Below are 16,921 nucleotides of genomic sequence, written 5' to 3'. Positions count from 1 at the left end.
ACCCTGATCTCACTGTGAATGTTTGCTGTTTGATATGCATTCATTGTGGGCTCATTAAAAGCCTCACTGAGTCGTCACAAATTTTCAATGATTAAATTATTTCCCACTCAGTCAAAAGTTCTAACAGTCTGGTTTCTAATTTTGTCTCAGTGAATGTCTAAAGACTTAACAGACAGTTTGACTGAAAGGTTTCAGTGAAACATTTTACAAGAATTTATTTCAAACCATATCCCACGAGGAACAAATCATACATATTTCAATCCAGTGCAGGAACAATTCAAGTTCTAAAATTTAATGTAGTTAAAATATACATCACTTGAAGCCTAGAATATTTATAATTTGCTCTTACTAAACTCAAGACTTTTTCTCTCTTTCCTGCAAAGAACATAATTTAGACATAGCTGAAACTGAAGTAGTCCTCTACAGTGGCTTCCTCAAAGATTCCTACTCATTAAAGGGTTTCCCACTTAGCTTGTTTCAACAAAAACCCTCAATGTATTTCATTAGGATTTTATGTGATCCAGCAACAGAAAGTAACATATTTTTGTCAAGTGGAATGTAAACACACAGTTAAGCCCAAAGTTATTTTCCTTTAATCAAAAACATGGAGCCTGATGTTAAATAAAACAGATATCTCTCAAAAGATAATAAAACAAAAGTTGGAAAACAACAATTTCTGTTTTTATTAATGCTTATTAAAAATGCCATTTCAAAAATGATTTATACTCTTCTTAATGACTGCTTAGGTTTGATCAGCTTCAGATGGAGATTCTGGCTGGATTCCCACATAATATAACCACTAGTCAAATGGACTATATGGGTTAACTTAAGACTGTTGGAGTATAATTTTTGAGAATAATTTTGGGCTTAAGTGTAACGTTTCCAAACATTTTCAGATATAAAATCCAAAATGTGGTATGCATTTGCACTGAGCCTCCTTTACTCTGACATCCCAAAATAAAAGTAAATGCAACCAACAGATTCCGAAGTAACCTAATCAGTGATTAGCTGGATTAAAATTTCTAAAAATGGAAAGGCAAATGCACAACTTAAGACCCATACAGACATGTTTGTCCATCAAAACTGAGGGGCTAGGCAAGGATATTATTATTCAAAGAAGCAGAAGAGACTTACATGGGGCTCTGGAGGAATTGATATAGTAACTTATGCACTTATATCTGGCCAATGTGTAAGAGAGGATAAAAAGAAAGTCAGCTACAAGAAATATCTTCATCACACGAGAATTTAAATTTTGCAACAAACCATGGGAAAAATTCTGGTCAATATCTGGAGGTGAAAAGCTATAAGAATCTGGTTCTCCAAGCTATAGCTCTTAGGGGTGAATACAAATGCACACCACACTTTTCAATTTTCTTTTTCTTTCGACATCACAATTATGCAACATTTTGTCAGGTCAGATCAGATAAATCCCTCAACAAAATGGATTGACATTTGTGCCGATAACGTCACAAAAGGTTTAAGGCCCAGGAATGCCTTTGAAAGTCATTGCACATGGCACAATTTTCTTTAGGATTTGCTATTATGCTGAAAAATAGGTTTTAAATAATTTCTTCAACTTGTTGCTCCAGAATGAGTTCAAATCTGTTCCTATGTCTGTCCTGTCCACCAAAAATCTATTAGAGACTCACCCACCCAGCCAACCCCCTCCACTCACACACATTCAGCGATCTTTCACGCCAGCCTTTACTGTAGGAAGGCCCAACTTACTCTGATAGGATGTACGGATCCTTTTCTTTGAATCTGAATAAAAGTTAGACAGGCCGCGCATGCAATGCTCTGTCAGGCAGGCCCCACATGCCCACATCAGCAGCCACAGAGTCACCAATAGGTGGAGGGAGAGGAGGGAGAGGAGGAGGAGGAGGGAATAAAAGAAAAAGGAGGAAGAGATGTGGGAAGAGATTCAAGACAAGACATGAGATAGGACGGAGGGAGGAGAGGGAGTGAGTGATAGCATTGCGAGTAGGGTGAGAAATGGAAGAAGGAGAGAAGATAAAGGAGTGATGTCAAGAGGGAGAAAACATATTTTTAGGGAGAAAGGCAGGGGGAGGGAAAAGGAGGGAAGGGGGGGGGGGGAGAAGAACACACAGGCTTAGAGTGGAAAAGAAAGTGAGAGCAAGCAGCATCTGAGTTAGTGTCAGGGGAGGACAGACAAGATATACCGGCGGCTACAGCAAACTCCAGAAATGCTGATGCTAATAGGTAATTTGCTCAAACACCACTGTGTTAGCAGGAGAGATATCATTACTGAGAGGCAGACATAAAATAAATCTCTTGTTGTGAAAACTAATTGCTTTGTAAATAAAAACATTGCACTTTGTGGCCAAACTTTACCTCAGTAAGGACAAGGTAACTTCAGTTAATTAATAAAGTAACAACATAAAGTACTTAATTTAAAATCAATATTTCAAACTAGATGCACAGTTTTCAAGTAAAGTGTATTCCTTGGGATTGTTATTGTTGAATACACAGTGCAGTAAAAAAGTATTTTCTCCTTTTTTTGTTGCTTTTCTTGACATTCACATTTTTTATATAATTATATTGTTTACTTTTGATATCAGAAAGTTCATTTTATAAAATATAAAACATGTTTTTTTTATTAATATTTTTAATTATTAGGAAAAATAACACTATATAACCGATGACAGTTGTGCCATCTTTTGTCAAAACTGCCAACCAGCATTTGTGATTACTAGCAATAAATCTTTTACATAACTGCGGAATATTTTTGCTTCCCTTTTCTTTTAGTAATATTTTAATTCAGTCAAATTGTTTCTTAATCAGCTGACTATCTTGTAGCCCGCAACTGATTAGGCAGCAAATATTGGATTGTATTCTAAGTATTATTCCATAAAGATATATAAAAGAAATTGAATGAGAAGTTTATATAATTGGTTTCAATCTATGTGTATAAAACAACATGAAATATTTATTTTTAGCAGTAAACCTAATTATCCAGTAATCAATATGTTCCATTGTTTTAGCAGCAGGAGAAAAACATATTTTTTGTAAATTTCAGATAAAAGCAATTTGAACAAGTTTTACATTTTGATGCAGCTTATTGTGAGAGTATTGCAACACTCAAGGTTATCACACTGAAAGAACTCAAAAAGCATTAAAGCTGTTTGGCTCAGTAAAACAACATATAAAAGCATCAGAATTTCAATTTACATTTTATTAATTCTTACAGTCTATTTTACAGATATATACGAGTGGTGGGAACAGCTAAAAATGTGTTGTGAAAGACAGAACATAACTTTCATAAAGACAGTCGAGCTACAAGAACAGCTGGTCATTATTGTCACTAACAAGAACAGCTGGTCATTACTGTCACTAACATTTGGATATATTTTATTTATTCTGTTGATATTCACGTTGTAATGACTTGAGAACTGAAAACACTTTAGATCCACTACAAACACCTGAGGAACCCAAAATCTGGATGTTTTTTCTCGGTTCTGAATCTATACATAAAGATTTTTTGCCAAAGTCAATTTAAAGACTTTGAAAAAAGCTATTGAAAAAAAATTGGATCCAAAGTCTTCAAATATCTTCTATGGTTTTTTTTAGTCTCCTCAGGACAGTTTCTAACGACATGCACATTGTTTCATACTATTTGTTTCTACTTAGATACATATTAAATTACGGGACAGTTTGAAACTAAGGCTAGTTTAAGGTCAGGACTTATTTTCACAATACGTTCTGAATGTTGAAAATTGGTGCAATGAATCAAGGCATGAATAATTGGGTTCAGAGGCGATCGCCAGCCGACGTAGGATGCAGAGAAAAGGGAGGCGGGGGTTAGGAAGTACAAAAAGACCTCTGTGGCTTTTGACTACAGATCTATGCTCAAGCAGGACTTAAAACAGAGCAAACAGAGACCAAATGACAACATGCATATTAAATGTCAATGTTAGATGACACATAACTTGTTAACATGCACCTCATAACAATGTGGCAAAGTGTTTTCGCTTGCTTTGTGTGACAGGAGAGAAGGAAAGAGGTAAAGAAGAGCAGTATTGTTTGATAGAGGCTGTTCATGTCAAAAAGAATTTAATTTTCTACTGGTTTTGAAGTTTTTAATCAATTGTGAAATATGCCATTGTAAAAAATTTCAAAGCAGAAGCATTTTGAGGCGTATAAAACACTGAAGGCATTTGGCTTTCTGCATTGTTATGAGCTTTTGAATGAAGCTTTTTTTCTCAGATAAAAATATCTATTGAAAAAAATAGCTATTTTTTTCTATTGCTTGAAGAAGGTAAGCTTGAAGAAGATATTAAACACTTTTCATCATGGCACTTTCATGTATTATTTTTTGTTAGTCTGATGTCTTCTATAAAATGTCTCATTAGCTGAACCCAAAAAAATAAAAAATAAAATTGTAATTAGCAGAAATAAAGGCTTGAAAACATCAGTCTGTGTAAATAATCTTTAAAATGTGTTTTACTTAGTGTTTTGAAATTAACTTTTCAATAGTATTTTTTATTTAAAATTATTCTACATGGCATTGATTTTATTAATTTTAATTAGTATGGGAGAGAAACTTGCTATCAACAAATGCCTGACGTTAATATCCTTCATAAAATGTAAACTGTGTAACAAACAAAGAAAAAGTCAGGATAGATTTGTTACAGTAGGTTCCATCTTTCCGCTTCCATCACTAGTGCTCAGTCATATGAGCTGTGACATTTACTGGGAATAAAATAAAGCACTAATGCATTTCAAAATATTAACCTAAAAGTAGTTAGCTTTGCATGCTAGTGCCTTCAAGCATTTTAAATGTTAACAGAAACAATTTAGATAAATGTTAAAAAAAAGTAAAAGCAAAAGAAGGAAAATAGAGAGCACAGAAGCTTAGAAAATTGAGACAGAAAGATAGAGTGTTGGATTGCTTTGTTGACATTTAATTGTTTAGGTGCTTGGTAAGTGCATCAATGGGCAGGTTTATGTAGCAAGACAGATGTGCTTGTGTGTGCTACCTGAGGTGGACTGCCTGTTCCTACGGGGGGAACGAGTAAGGCGCTGATAGGGATCGGTGGCTCCGTATAGATCCAGTGTCGAAATACACAATATAACAGTTTTTTGTAAGTAGTCAACCACTGCAAGACCATTACAGTTCCCAAACGCCAATCTGGATGCACAAACACACAAAGGAACCACAAAATCAAAAACATATTCATACTTTAGCCTATTTGACAAGGTTTCTCTCACTGAGAAAAGACGGAACATGGAGGACTCCCAAACACTGGGAAATTATCTGACATTTTGATGCAATTACTGACAACAAAAGCGTGTCTTTATCGCACATGGCTGGGGCTGCTGTGATTTCAATATTAATGCCCGATTTCCCAGAAGATTCACAGCCACCTGTTACCCCCTGGCTCCGGAGCATCAGGCATGACTGATCAAGAGAAACACCGTAGCCGTACTTTGTCCTTGTACATGCAGGGATAAGATTTGTCATTTGACATGTAATACTTTTGAAAAGGTAAAAAATAAAGATAATTCTTGCTCGTATCCATTCACAAGTTTATGGGAGTCAAAATCCATGTGTTTTAAGTAGGAACCTTTCAGCTTGTCCCTTGTGGGCGTTTTTTCGTCTATTTGTCAGGCACACTTTTAAAAGTAGGCTTCAAACTTAAAAAAAAAAATCTGTTAGTTTGGCTTAGGTTTCCCTGTGGTATATTCCTAGTTATCCTGCTCTAACCTTAGGCTATTGGAGGACTCATTAACCAATTTTTTAAGACGTTATTGTGTGTTCCTCTTTAAGGCATTAACTGCAGTTATTATTGCTGTCACATTTGTTCATTTCTTTTCTTTGCTTTCTATAGAAAGTACTGATGGGCCAGTGCTTCTGGGTTTTGCTGTATCTCTCCTTATTTATTCCACAAAGAAAATACTGCTTATCTTTTGATGATTCAAGTGCACATTTTCCCCTGTAAAATGCTTTAAGAAGACATTTTTTATGACTGTGCTGTATAAATAAACTGAATAAAGTTATATGGTGGTTTTTAAAGGAATAACAAGAATGTCAAACAGTTGAAAACAGTTTAAACTTAAGAAGCAAGCAGTCCCACAAAAACAGGACTAATATCATCAATACTATTTAAAACTTCTTTCATTTATAAAGCATTTGTCTATAACAAAGAAACTAATTTGTTTTTTGGAAGTCAAGTAAATTATATTTAATCTTTCACTACTTCAATTAACACGAAGCTAAAATGTTTAATCTAGAAAGCTTAAAATATTCTCTTTTTTGTGTATGTCTAAGAAAGAGAGTTTGCATAACTGGAAAAAGCCAGCTAAAGACAACAAAATAAATAAATCTCTAGCAGCCATTTTCAAATTATGGAAAGCTTCAAATGAGAATTCAAACAAAAATGCAATGGCCTTGAATGACACAGGGCTTTTTAAACCAAGCTGTGACTTTACCGTTTTTGATTGCAGAGGTTCTTTTCAAAGAAAAGCAATTAAGCATTCTTAAAAAGAAACAGGAAAGAGGTGTGTGGTTGCTGTATATACACATCCACATTATTTTATTCTATATTAGAGCAATGCTCACAAAGATGTTTCTTTCTATAATTTTAAAAATGAAGCAAATTACATTATAAACTTCAGTTTTTACAATGAAGGGCACTTAAATTATCCTAAACAATGACAGCAAAAGTACATATCATTTTTCATATCTAAACTTATCTTCAATGTCTGTCAGAACAGCATGCTGCATAATTAACATTGCCAGGTTATTGCTTAACAAACAGTTCCTGAATGCTTAGATGTGCTAGCCGCTTCTGTTAATGTTTATTTTATACCCTTTGGAACCTCATACAACCTTATGTAACCAGAATACATAACAACCTGCTTTTATGTGTTGAAACTGGCCCAAAGAAAGGACAGAAACATCCAGACAGATGGGCAGGACTATGCATACACAACACCATGTGTGCTTGGAATAGAATGCATTTACTCTAGGTTTAGGATTTAGCCTTGGCTAAACTTTTCCTTCTTGATAGAATTTGAAACGAAGATGCAATTGTTTTGTTTCAGCCCCTGAAAAGTAAACCATGTCATCCATCATAAGAATAAAACTATAGGATGAACAGGTTATTGCAGTATTTAAATGTTAATGTAGTTTAACTTGCAGTCCTCTGCAAGAAAACCCAGGACATCCTGGAGGAACTGTTCTCTGGGAACACCTTGGGATTCCCACAGAGGAGCTGGCCCAAGAGGCTAAGGAGAGAGGAGTGTGGGTCATTTTAATAAGATGATGGATGGGTGTGTGAAACTTGCAATAATAAGAAGTATTTGTGATGTAAATAAAAACTAAATGGTCCACTGCAACTTAAAAAAGGCATTCATCTGAACATTTAGTATGGGAGAAAATATTTTAAATATATTTGTCATCACATTGACCCCTTTTGAATAAGAAACAATCCAAAACACATTCTAATTTAGGCACTTGCTTCTAAAATCACTCATGTTGTAGACTGTAGGTTTCTTTCTGCTCAAACAGTTCAAACAAACCAGCAATTTTCTAAAATTATTATAACATTCAAGCTGTTGCCAAGTGTACACAAACGTCTGTCAAGTACTCTTTTTGTGCGTGGATAGTAAATTTACCCAAACCACAAAATCCACAAAATATCAGTTGCACAGACAGACGGATAGACCAGCTAACAAACTTACAGCCCATATGCAGAATTGAGGTCCAGACTGGTGATTTGCTGTGGCGGTTCACCATCCACCCACAGCAGCTGGATGACCAAGTCTGACTGATAGCCAGGAGGGACCCGGACCGTCTTGTCCTTTACTCTAAAACAGATACAAAGGAGAAAGGCAGGTTGCTTAGGTAGCCAGCACAGAAAGGAGCGGAATTACACTCAACAGTTAGGTGTTTATATGGGCTATTAAAACTTTTGTTATTTCTTTATTTTGAACTATTCTGTTTTTAGTAAATATTTTCTTACACAAGTCAGGAATCATCTGATATTTTGTATTTGCAGTGTGTGAGCTGAGCTCTTACTTGAGGCAGGGGATGCTGTCTCTAGCACCGTCTGGTGTCCTGCTGTCAGGGCTAAGCGGGTATTGGTGGTGGGGTTGGGGTGAGTGGGAGCCTGGCTCTGAGAAGCAGGGATTGTTTTCATTCTCAGATGGAGTGATAATATCCTCCGGCTCACACTGCAAGCGTACTTCTAAGGACTAGAGATGACAGTGGTGCAGAAAGATGAATGGATTTACAAACCTACAGCTACATTGACACATTTAAAACGAAGCCAGTGATTTCAGTGCTTTAGACTTAACATTTATGAAGGGCACCAGATAATCAGTTTGCGATCATGCTTATTCAGATTCTTAGTTCTACTCACCACTATCTGAGTGTTGGCATCATATTTGCTGAAGCGATACAGAATAATGTGAGCCGAGATGCCGACCACACAGAAGATGCGACTATGAGGGCACCAGCTAACCATCTGAACAGCAAAAGGGTCTTCCTCCCCCAGCTCAGCAGCCCGGCCCTCACCTTGCTTTGGCTTCTCAAACACTTTGGAGGTCTTCAGCTTGTACAACATCTGCAGTGTGACTTTTGAAACAAATTTGAAGAACAGGAATACACTGAATATTTATTTTCTCTTTGGTAAGACCCCATTTTCATATGCTATTTTATGTCTGTTTCTGTTAATAGCTTTGATATGACTCTAGGCAATGTGCCTAATTAGCTGTGCAGCTTTTCCTATCATGAGAGTGCTATTAATTTGCTTTGGTGTCCTCTCTTTTAAGCCTGTGGCAAAGTGGAAGTGACACATTGGGGAACTCATATTGTTTATTGGATTGTGGTGTGTCACAAAGAACCTGAGATGATCTCTAAACAATATTTCAAGAAGATTATTAGAGAAGGGACTTACATGCAGATGCATCCCAAAATTTTATTGACCCATCAGCATGTCTAAACAAAAAGAAAACAGCTGTTATTTTTCTGAGCAATTGAGAAATCTGTTAACAGATGTAAATCTTAAAATCACATTTTATATTTCAACACCACAAATTGTCGCCCTTAAAGACACTTTAGCAGCTACCGCTTCAGAACTAATCAAACTTCCCTAAATTAGTTATTCATTAATATTTTGTAAATTGCTCTCATTAGATCTGTAGCACAGCTATTTTTATTCTGTTGGGTGAGAAATAAAAATTTAATTCTGAGATTCTTCGGAGGCAAAGTGTCACTATGATCTGAGATTTTAAGATTTTTCACACTGTGCTCTTCACATATCGGCATCAAAGACTCGACTCGGCTGACGCTCAGAAGCAGGCACCCTCCTGTGTCCAAGCCTAACAAGTTAACATGACTGTCAGTTCTGTAAAAAGCATTGTGGGTAGTGTTGTTTTCTCCTGAGCTTGGTTTGCATGGACTCAGTTCACACGTGTTAAATCAATACTATTCAGACATTACTTATAATACGGGTGTCTAAAGTTACTCCTTAGTAGTATGAATAGTATGAAATTTAAAACATCTGAACAGTGATGATTTATTTTATATGTGGCAAGGGCTGCCAGACATCCCAGAAATACAAGTGTTTTTATAATCTTATTTCAGTATTTCAAACTTACCCTGTGATGATGATTTCTGAATAAGTGTGAGAGCCTAATGTCCATGTTCCACCACCAATTGGCCATTCCTTAAAACAAATAAAATCATTATAAAATCTTCATCTTAGGTGGTCCTAAGAATATCTCTAATAAATACTCCAATTATCATTTGACAAACTATGTACATTTGCGCTCTTCAATTTAAAAATGAGTGAATTAAAATTAAGCAGAGCTTGATGATAATCCATCACATTTCCTTAGGCAATTATGTTATAGCGCTAAATTCCCATGTCTGAATTCCCAAGTCTGAATATATGCAAAACAAATAACTCAATAGAAACTAAGCTGTTTTTAGTATCAGAGTGTTGGTTATTTTTTGAAAATGAAGTCACAGAAAGCATGAAAAGAAGTTAAAGAGGAACCACATTTTTTTCAGTGCCAAAATGTTTGGTGTTAATTCAGTGAGTGATATGTCAGCAGATAACAGAAAGACTGAACATCCTATCTTTTAGCTTCTATTTGGGATAGAACATACTGGAATTGGAAATGTTAACAGCCTCTCAGAAATCTCAGAAAGGAAATGCTCATTTTACTCAGACTTCTGTTTACGACTAAAGACATTTTACATCTACAAAAATAAAATAAAGAAAATAATAAACAACATGTTTTTAAGGGGCTCTTCCCTCACACCCAGAGGGAAGTCACCTCTGCTGCTAAATAATAATTCAGAATCACTCATCGTAGCCAAATTTGAAATATACTTTGAATGTCTTTAATTAAAATAAAATAGAGATATTACAGCTACAACAAAAAACATAGATCTTTTTTAAACTTGGATTTTGATAATAAACCTTACACACCTTGTGACTATAGCCAGTCTTCTTGTTTTTAGCTCCTATTGAATAGAGAATGGGAATCATGTCTGGTGGACAATCTGCAAAATAAGCTGTGCAGGTAACAGGAGACTCATGGATATCCATGGGATATGGGTTTTCAAACACAGGAAAGCTGAAAGACACAAGAATATTAAATGTCATAATGTGATATTAGAATACGAGAAAACAAAATATGAAGCATTGAAAACTACAGAGGACAGAAATCTGTATGAGGTATGGCAATTTACAAGGTCAGTAAAATAAGATCTCTGATCTCAAACCATTTTGTCAACAGTAAATAAGTAACACATTTACAACAAAATCACAATATTAAAATAAATGAATCAGAAATTAAGTTTGTCACAACAAAGCACTTTATTTACTTATAGAATAGACTTCTATTAGCAGTGTGTCATCTTAAACAGAACTTCCTGCTGATCAATGGGAATGTGTAATACAATCAGTATGTGCTACCACTACAACCGTCAGGAGACATTTATATCTGACTGCTGTAATTCTGAAATCTAATTTACTGAGCAAACTAATTTATACTGAAGTGTTGATCTACTATTCAAATGTACTCTGAGGGCTTAGGTGTTAATCTGTTAACATTTTTCATCAGCAGCTTTTATCTTCACATCACCCTTTAGAGGTTAATTAACCCAGGTGGTAGAATTTTCATCCTGAAAGCAAAGTATTTGGATTATAACATCTGAGGCCACATTCACAATAATTCTTATCTTAAAACTTGAAAAGTTCTCATACAAAAGTGTTTCCTTTGAATTAAGAAATTTGCTTGAAAACATTTTGATAGATTGATGGACTGATTGATCAGTCTGAGAGGGCTAAAGAGCTTATTTTTTGAAGCTCAGACTTAGGTGAAACTTTTAATGCGTTTCTTCTTTTATTATGTTGAATATTGTAGAAAATGTTTTGAGGTGGAGGTATTTGCAGTAGAGGAAGCACATACTTGCTTTGTGTCAGATCCACCACAATCAAGTCCTTCTCCAACAGTACCACCACTGCATAAGGGTCCTGGACTTCTGTAAGGTACAGATTCAAAACAAATGGAACCATTTAGATCCAATTATTCTTCCTTAATCACTTTTCGTTTAACATTAAAGTACTTACAAACATTATGAGAGCAGAGAAAGGAATCTTACATCAAAATTATGGATCATTAGGAAAATAATAATGCGCTTTATTTACTTCCAGAAAATTCTCTGATGATAAATACCTGAAAACTCTACCATACTGAATTTCATTTACTTCTGAATCAATCTGTCCAGACCTGTACTGATCCATATTTGACCCTGGACATGTTCAATAATAACCCAAATTGGTTGTTTTCACAGTGTATTGAGATGTCTGATTTTGGATAATTAATGTGTAGAGATTTCATAAAGATTATATTCAGACATTTTCAAACATCTTGTGGATGCCAACAAATGATGTCATCATGGCTTTAAAACATCTGAACAGTGATGAAAGAAAGTTGTACCGTTGTTATATGGAGTTTCGCAGAGGACCATGAACTCTACAATAGGATGGTCCATTTCTAGAACCGTGATGGCCTTGCCATGCATGATGGTTAAAGCTGGTCGCCGTCCTGCTTTGTCGTATGAAAGACCACCAGAGAAGATAACAAAAGGCTCACTGTTGGAGAAGAAGAATTTATGTTAAGTAACTTTGCATGGTCGGTATCAGCAGAAGCCAAAAACAACAATTTAACTATAGTATGAAATTATGCACAAGTAGATCACACCACATGAACTAGGTTTCAAATATTGAATTCACAGCAGAAGTAATAAGATAGAACAAATTAAACACAACACATGTTTAATGAGGAGTTACTTTAATCAAGAATTAATTCTCAAGACTGACAGAACATACCTGCTCCTTGAGGTCTTGTACTCTACTTTGAGTATAGGTTTGCATGACTCCTTTCTCCCATCCTTCTGTATCTTTCCTAAATGAGTGGGGAAAAAAATTATGAAGATGTAATAGTTGCTTCCAATTAACTGAAACTAATAATCTCTTGCCAGGAAATTAGCTATCAGATTTTTATGGACATTTTCCCAGACATTCCAGATTAGCCTAAACACATGGGTTGCACTTCATTACTATTTATTTTGTTGACTTAATACTTTAGTTGAGTTTTCTCTCTATTGGTGTGCACACCATTTCACTGAGTAACATGTCTCTCCAGCAAAGTCATAAAAAGATTGAACACAAATGTTTCCATTTCTTTTTTTTTTTTATTTGGTGCATTGACAGATCACTGTAACAGTCACTGCAATACAGAAAACTATTTTCCTTCCAGTTCTTATGATGAAATGATTTGGCAGTTTACTCAAAGAGGAATTATCTCAGCTTGAATTCAGTGAGGCCTTGTGTTGCATTTCATGGGAACAGAACGATGAACAAAAGCCAACCCTTTGTGAAAAATTTAAAGCATGAGAATTTCTACAGCATGTAATATCAAGTTGAACATGGTGACATGGATTAAATTTCGAACTGGACAAAAGCTGAATAAAATAATGACATTCTTACAGATTTATTATGCTTTTAACTAATAATGTCAAGGTTGCAACATTGTGAAATTGTTGCACCACTTGGAAATGAGTGTAAAGCTTCTTCCTAAATCGATCTAGTCAGACATGTTGGCAGAAAGTATGCATTAATTATTCTTTACTCCATGTTGGGTCTAAAATGTTTTACAAATTAACAAGCTCTGTTTACAAATTTCTTAGTGTGAATTGCACATACTACGGTGTCCCTCATTATTTAGCTAATTACCTCCTAAATGCTGACGTGGAAATGCTAAAAACAGTTCATTATAGCAACTGGGATACATTTCAGTAATTTTGCTGGCTTTCTGCTATAGTACATTCTATTTAGAAAGCCTCAACTAGAGAAAATTTGCTTGGATATCATAACTTTAAATACATCAAAACACTGGAAGTAAAGTATAACCAGAAAGCAACCGGAGAAATAATCTTGCCAATCTTGTATTAGAATTTACATTGACATATTAGAATGAGTTTTAATTTAAATTCTTAAAACCACCAATCAACTCAAAACTAATCAGTAATATGTTAAGATAAATTCTTACCAGACTGTAACATAATTGAGGCAGCAATGAGACCATCTTCTTTTTTATATCAGCAGTCCCAGAGCATATAACTATAAAAGCTCAGGCCTGTGTAAAATACACAGAGAGCTCTTTAAAGGCAAAGTGTGCCCTTTTCTTTGTAAACTGTGAGAGCCTGTTTATTCAGCATCAACACCACATCTTGAATTAAGACTTGAATGCTGACTTCCAGTTGGCCACCCCTCTGCTTACCAGTTCCCTGTCAGGGAGCCCAGAGTCTGCTGGCCCTCAGCTGGAACCAGTCCCGGAGCAAACCTTCAGAAAAAAAAGAAGGCTCCAGGCGGCGAGCTTTAGTCTCTGTGTAGCTTTGCTCTCTCTGGGTTTTACTTTTGCTTTCTTTTACTGGGCCTTTTGCTGTAGTCACTTGGACGCAATCACTTGTCTGAGTGTCTTTCCTACAGTTCCGCCCAAAGGTTTTGTCTTATGCATTGCCTAGCAATGACAGTCACCTCCACTGTACCGTAACTCCACCCACAGCGTGATTCCACTCGATTTTCTCCAATCACTCCAGATACCCTTCAAGTCCAGGTTGTTGAGTTCTACTCAAAATCTTGGGTTTCAGGATTCTCCGGATCTGCCTGTCCTGACTGGTTTTCAAATCATTGACACTGTTGTTACCTACTGAGATCTTTCAGGTCAGACCTACCATATAGTTGTCATCCTAGCCCTTGTACATATGTGTTTGCTTCAGTAAATATCAAGAGTCCACTTAATTGACTTGAAAGTCTGTCTAGGAACCAGACGGACTCAACTGGACTGCTGTGTGGATGATTTTTTTTTTTTTTCTCGTGTATTGTCTGTATTTTATGACTGTAAATGTGTTTTCACACCTGACAGCCTGGTAAACTCGGTTCAACTGGAGACCAAAATTGAAATATTCAGTTCAGTTATGTATTCACACCTTCCCAAACAAAACAAGACTTTCTAGAAAACAAATTAGAATTCAATTAAAGAGCAGTAAACAGGGAAGGTGACGGTGCACCTTTTAGTCAAGTCTCTTTTGACTAAACTAAGAAATCACTTGGGTCCAAGAACATCCTTCTGATGTCTACCTTCTCACAAGCATTTTTCTTTTCTGCTTCAACTTTCTGTTATTTCACAACTCCCGGAGAGGGAATGGAAATCTGACAAAGTCAAGATGTCTTGCCAGTAAACAAAGCCAGGAAAGAAAATTTAAAGCAAGGGAATACATTTGAAATCTTTCAAGCGTAATATGGAAATCATTCAGCTGAAGCACTGCTTACGATTTCACAATGATCTGTTTCTGAAGGTTTTCTTACTTTCCTTGAGCAAGTGAAAATTAGTCTGGTTGAATTAGAGTGAATTTACGGCTAATTTCATTCTTTCACTCGCATGCTTAAACACACACGCACGCAGGCAGGCACACGCCTACGCATACACATTCACACACAGGTACACACACGCCACAGACCACTACTAATTACCTAAAAGGGGAATACGCAATATGGACACATTATAAAAATGTTCATCACAAACAGCATAAAACTGAAAATAGGATTTGGTTACTATTATAATCAACACAGAGTGAAATCAATTAATTGATGTGTATTCCAATTTTTCAGCAGTTTTTTTAAATGTTCACAAATATGTTAAATATTTTTGAATCTGCAACTTTCATGTCCCGTCAGTGCAATGAAAGATTTTTGTTTACCAAGAGCTATGTAGGTTTAAAGTAAAAAAAAAAAAAAAAATTATATATATATATATATATATATATATATATTTTTATATATATATATATATATATATATATATATATATGTTGCTTTTGCAATATACAGTTTTTTACAAACATATACACCTTAAACTGTTTTTGATGATATTTCTTTTTCAAAAAGTAGTAAATAATTATAAAACAGAAGGAAAGAAAAACATTTTTTTTCAAAATATGTAACAAAAACAATCTGGTACCCCATCAACACCAACCCCCATCCATTCACATACTGTTGAAAAGTTACCCTACTCCTGAATCTCGAGTGTTTTGTGCCCTTTAATGGACTTTCTTCCAAATTGCGCTCTATGTAGTTCCATCCATTTTCCCATCAGCTCTCACAAGCTTCCCCATGCCTGCTAGAGAAAAGCGATCTCACATTATGTTGCTGCCACTGCCATGTTTCATAATAGGATTTTACTTCAATCTCTGCACCTTCTTTAACAAGCCAAAAAAGTCCTTCTAATGACTTGTGCCAAACTGCAAACACAACTTTTTGTGCATTCCTTCCAAACATTGCTTATTTTTCTTGCCACTCTTCCATAGGGAACAGATATTTAAGTATATGACTAATAGTTACTCTGTAAACAAATTATCCCACCTGAGCTGTGAATCTCTGCAGTTTCTCCAGAGATACCACAGGCCTCTTGGCTGCCCCTCTGATTAATGCTTTCCTTGCCCACTCTGTTAGTTTAAGTCGATGGCCACATCTTTGTAGATTTGCAGGTGAACTCTAAATGTTTCAGGGCTTCACACAAGAACTATATTAATACAGAGATTAAATCACCTACAGCCATACGGCTATATTTACCAAGTGGTTGATCTGAGAAGCAAATTGTCAGCATGTAATTTATTAAAAGTATTGTTGTTAACTGTGAAAGTTTTCTGAATAGGGACTTCACACTTTTCTGGTTTTTCTTTGAAAAGATTTTAGAAAACCATGTATCATTTTTTTCTCCCACTTCAGAATAATGCACCGCTTTGTGTCTATCACAAGTAATCCTCAAAAATACATTGCACTTCATAGTGAAAAGGTAAAAACGTCAGAAGATATAAACACCTTTGTAATGCAAGGTACACAGGCAAGAGGCCAGTTGCATGTTTTTCTGAAATTTGAGAAGTGGAATGAGTGGATATCTCACCGTGAGGGAAGGTGACCTGGAATGGCTTGGTAGTGTTTCTGAGGTTCCATAGCGTCAGGCTGCCATCCGAGTGACTGCACATAAACTGCTTCCCTTCATGATGCCAACTGGCTGAATGGATAGCCTGCACCAATCAGATAGAGCAAAATAATATTTTACTTTCATAAAATCAAATCCTTCTTTTCACACTTCACTAAAAACATATATATATATGCAAGTGTGTGTGTGTGTGGGGCGGGGGGGGGGACGCATAGGTATGTGTGTGCGTGGTCTGCAAATAGTCTGCTTTATCTATTTATTGTTATGTCACACTTGGTGCCAGCATGCTTTATGTAAAAGCTTACAACATTTGTGCAATTGCCCTTCTCACAAATTGTTCTGGGTGCACCCAAAGGGTAATTCACTTGTGTACTCT

At 35.7% G+C, this 16,921-nt stretch overlaps 1 protein-coding gene across 4 annotated transcripts in view; it reads right to left on the bottom strand.

Annotated features, from left to right (window-relative positions):
- LOC122839533 (syntaxin-binding protein 5-like) overlaps positions 1-16,921 on the bottom strand; it is a 115,207-nt gene that overhangs the window by 36,329 nt on the left and 61,957 nt on the right. For 3 of the 4 annotated variants that reach the window (XM_044131190.1, XM_044131192.1, XM_044131193.1), the window contains exons 7-18: positions 16,507-16,630; positions 12,372-12,447; positions 11,980-12,134; positions 11,449-11,521; positions 10,464-10,611; positions 9,625-9,692; positions 8,922-8,962; positions 8,385-8,599; positions 8,042-8,217; positions 7,705-7,830; positions 4,998-5,149; positions 1,729-1,797 (exon numbers count right to left, since the gene is read on the bottom strand). In XM_044131190.1, the coding sequence (XP_043987125.1) occupies positions 1,729-1,797; positions 4,998-5,149; positions 7,705-7,830; positions 8,042-8,217; positions 8,385-8,599; positions 8,922-8,962; positions 9,625-9,692; positions 10,464-10,611; positions 11,449-11,521; positions 11,980-12,134; positions 12,372-12,447; positions 16,507-16,630 (1,423 nt within the window). The remainder of the gene's footprint in view (positions 1-1,728; positions 1,798-4,997; positions 5,150-7,704; positions 7,831-8,041; positions 8,218-8,384; positions 8,600-8,921; positions 8,963-9,624; positions 9,693-10,463; positions 10,612-11,448; positions 11,522-11,979; positions 12,135-12,371; positions 12,448-16,506; positions 16,631-16,921) is intronic. The other variant, XM_044131194.1, reaches the window with a different exon arrangement.

This window comes from Gambusia affinis, linkage group LG11, assembly GCF_019740435.1.
Source record: "Gambusia affinis linkage group LG11, SWU_Gaff_1.0, whole genome shotgun sequence".
Taxonomy (NCBI): domain Eukaryota; kingdom Metazoa; phylum Chordata; class Actinopteri; order Cyprinodontiformes; family Poeciliidae; genus Gambusia; species Gambusia affinis.
This window is presented reverse-complemented; position numbering and strand designations above follow the sequence as displayed.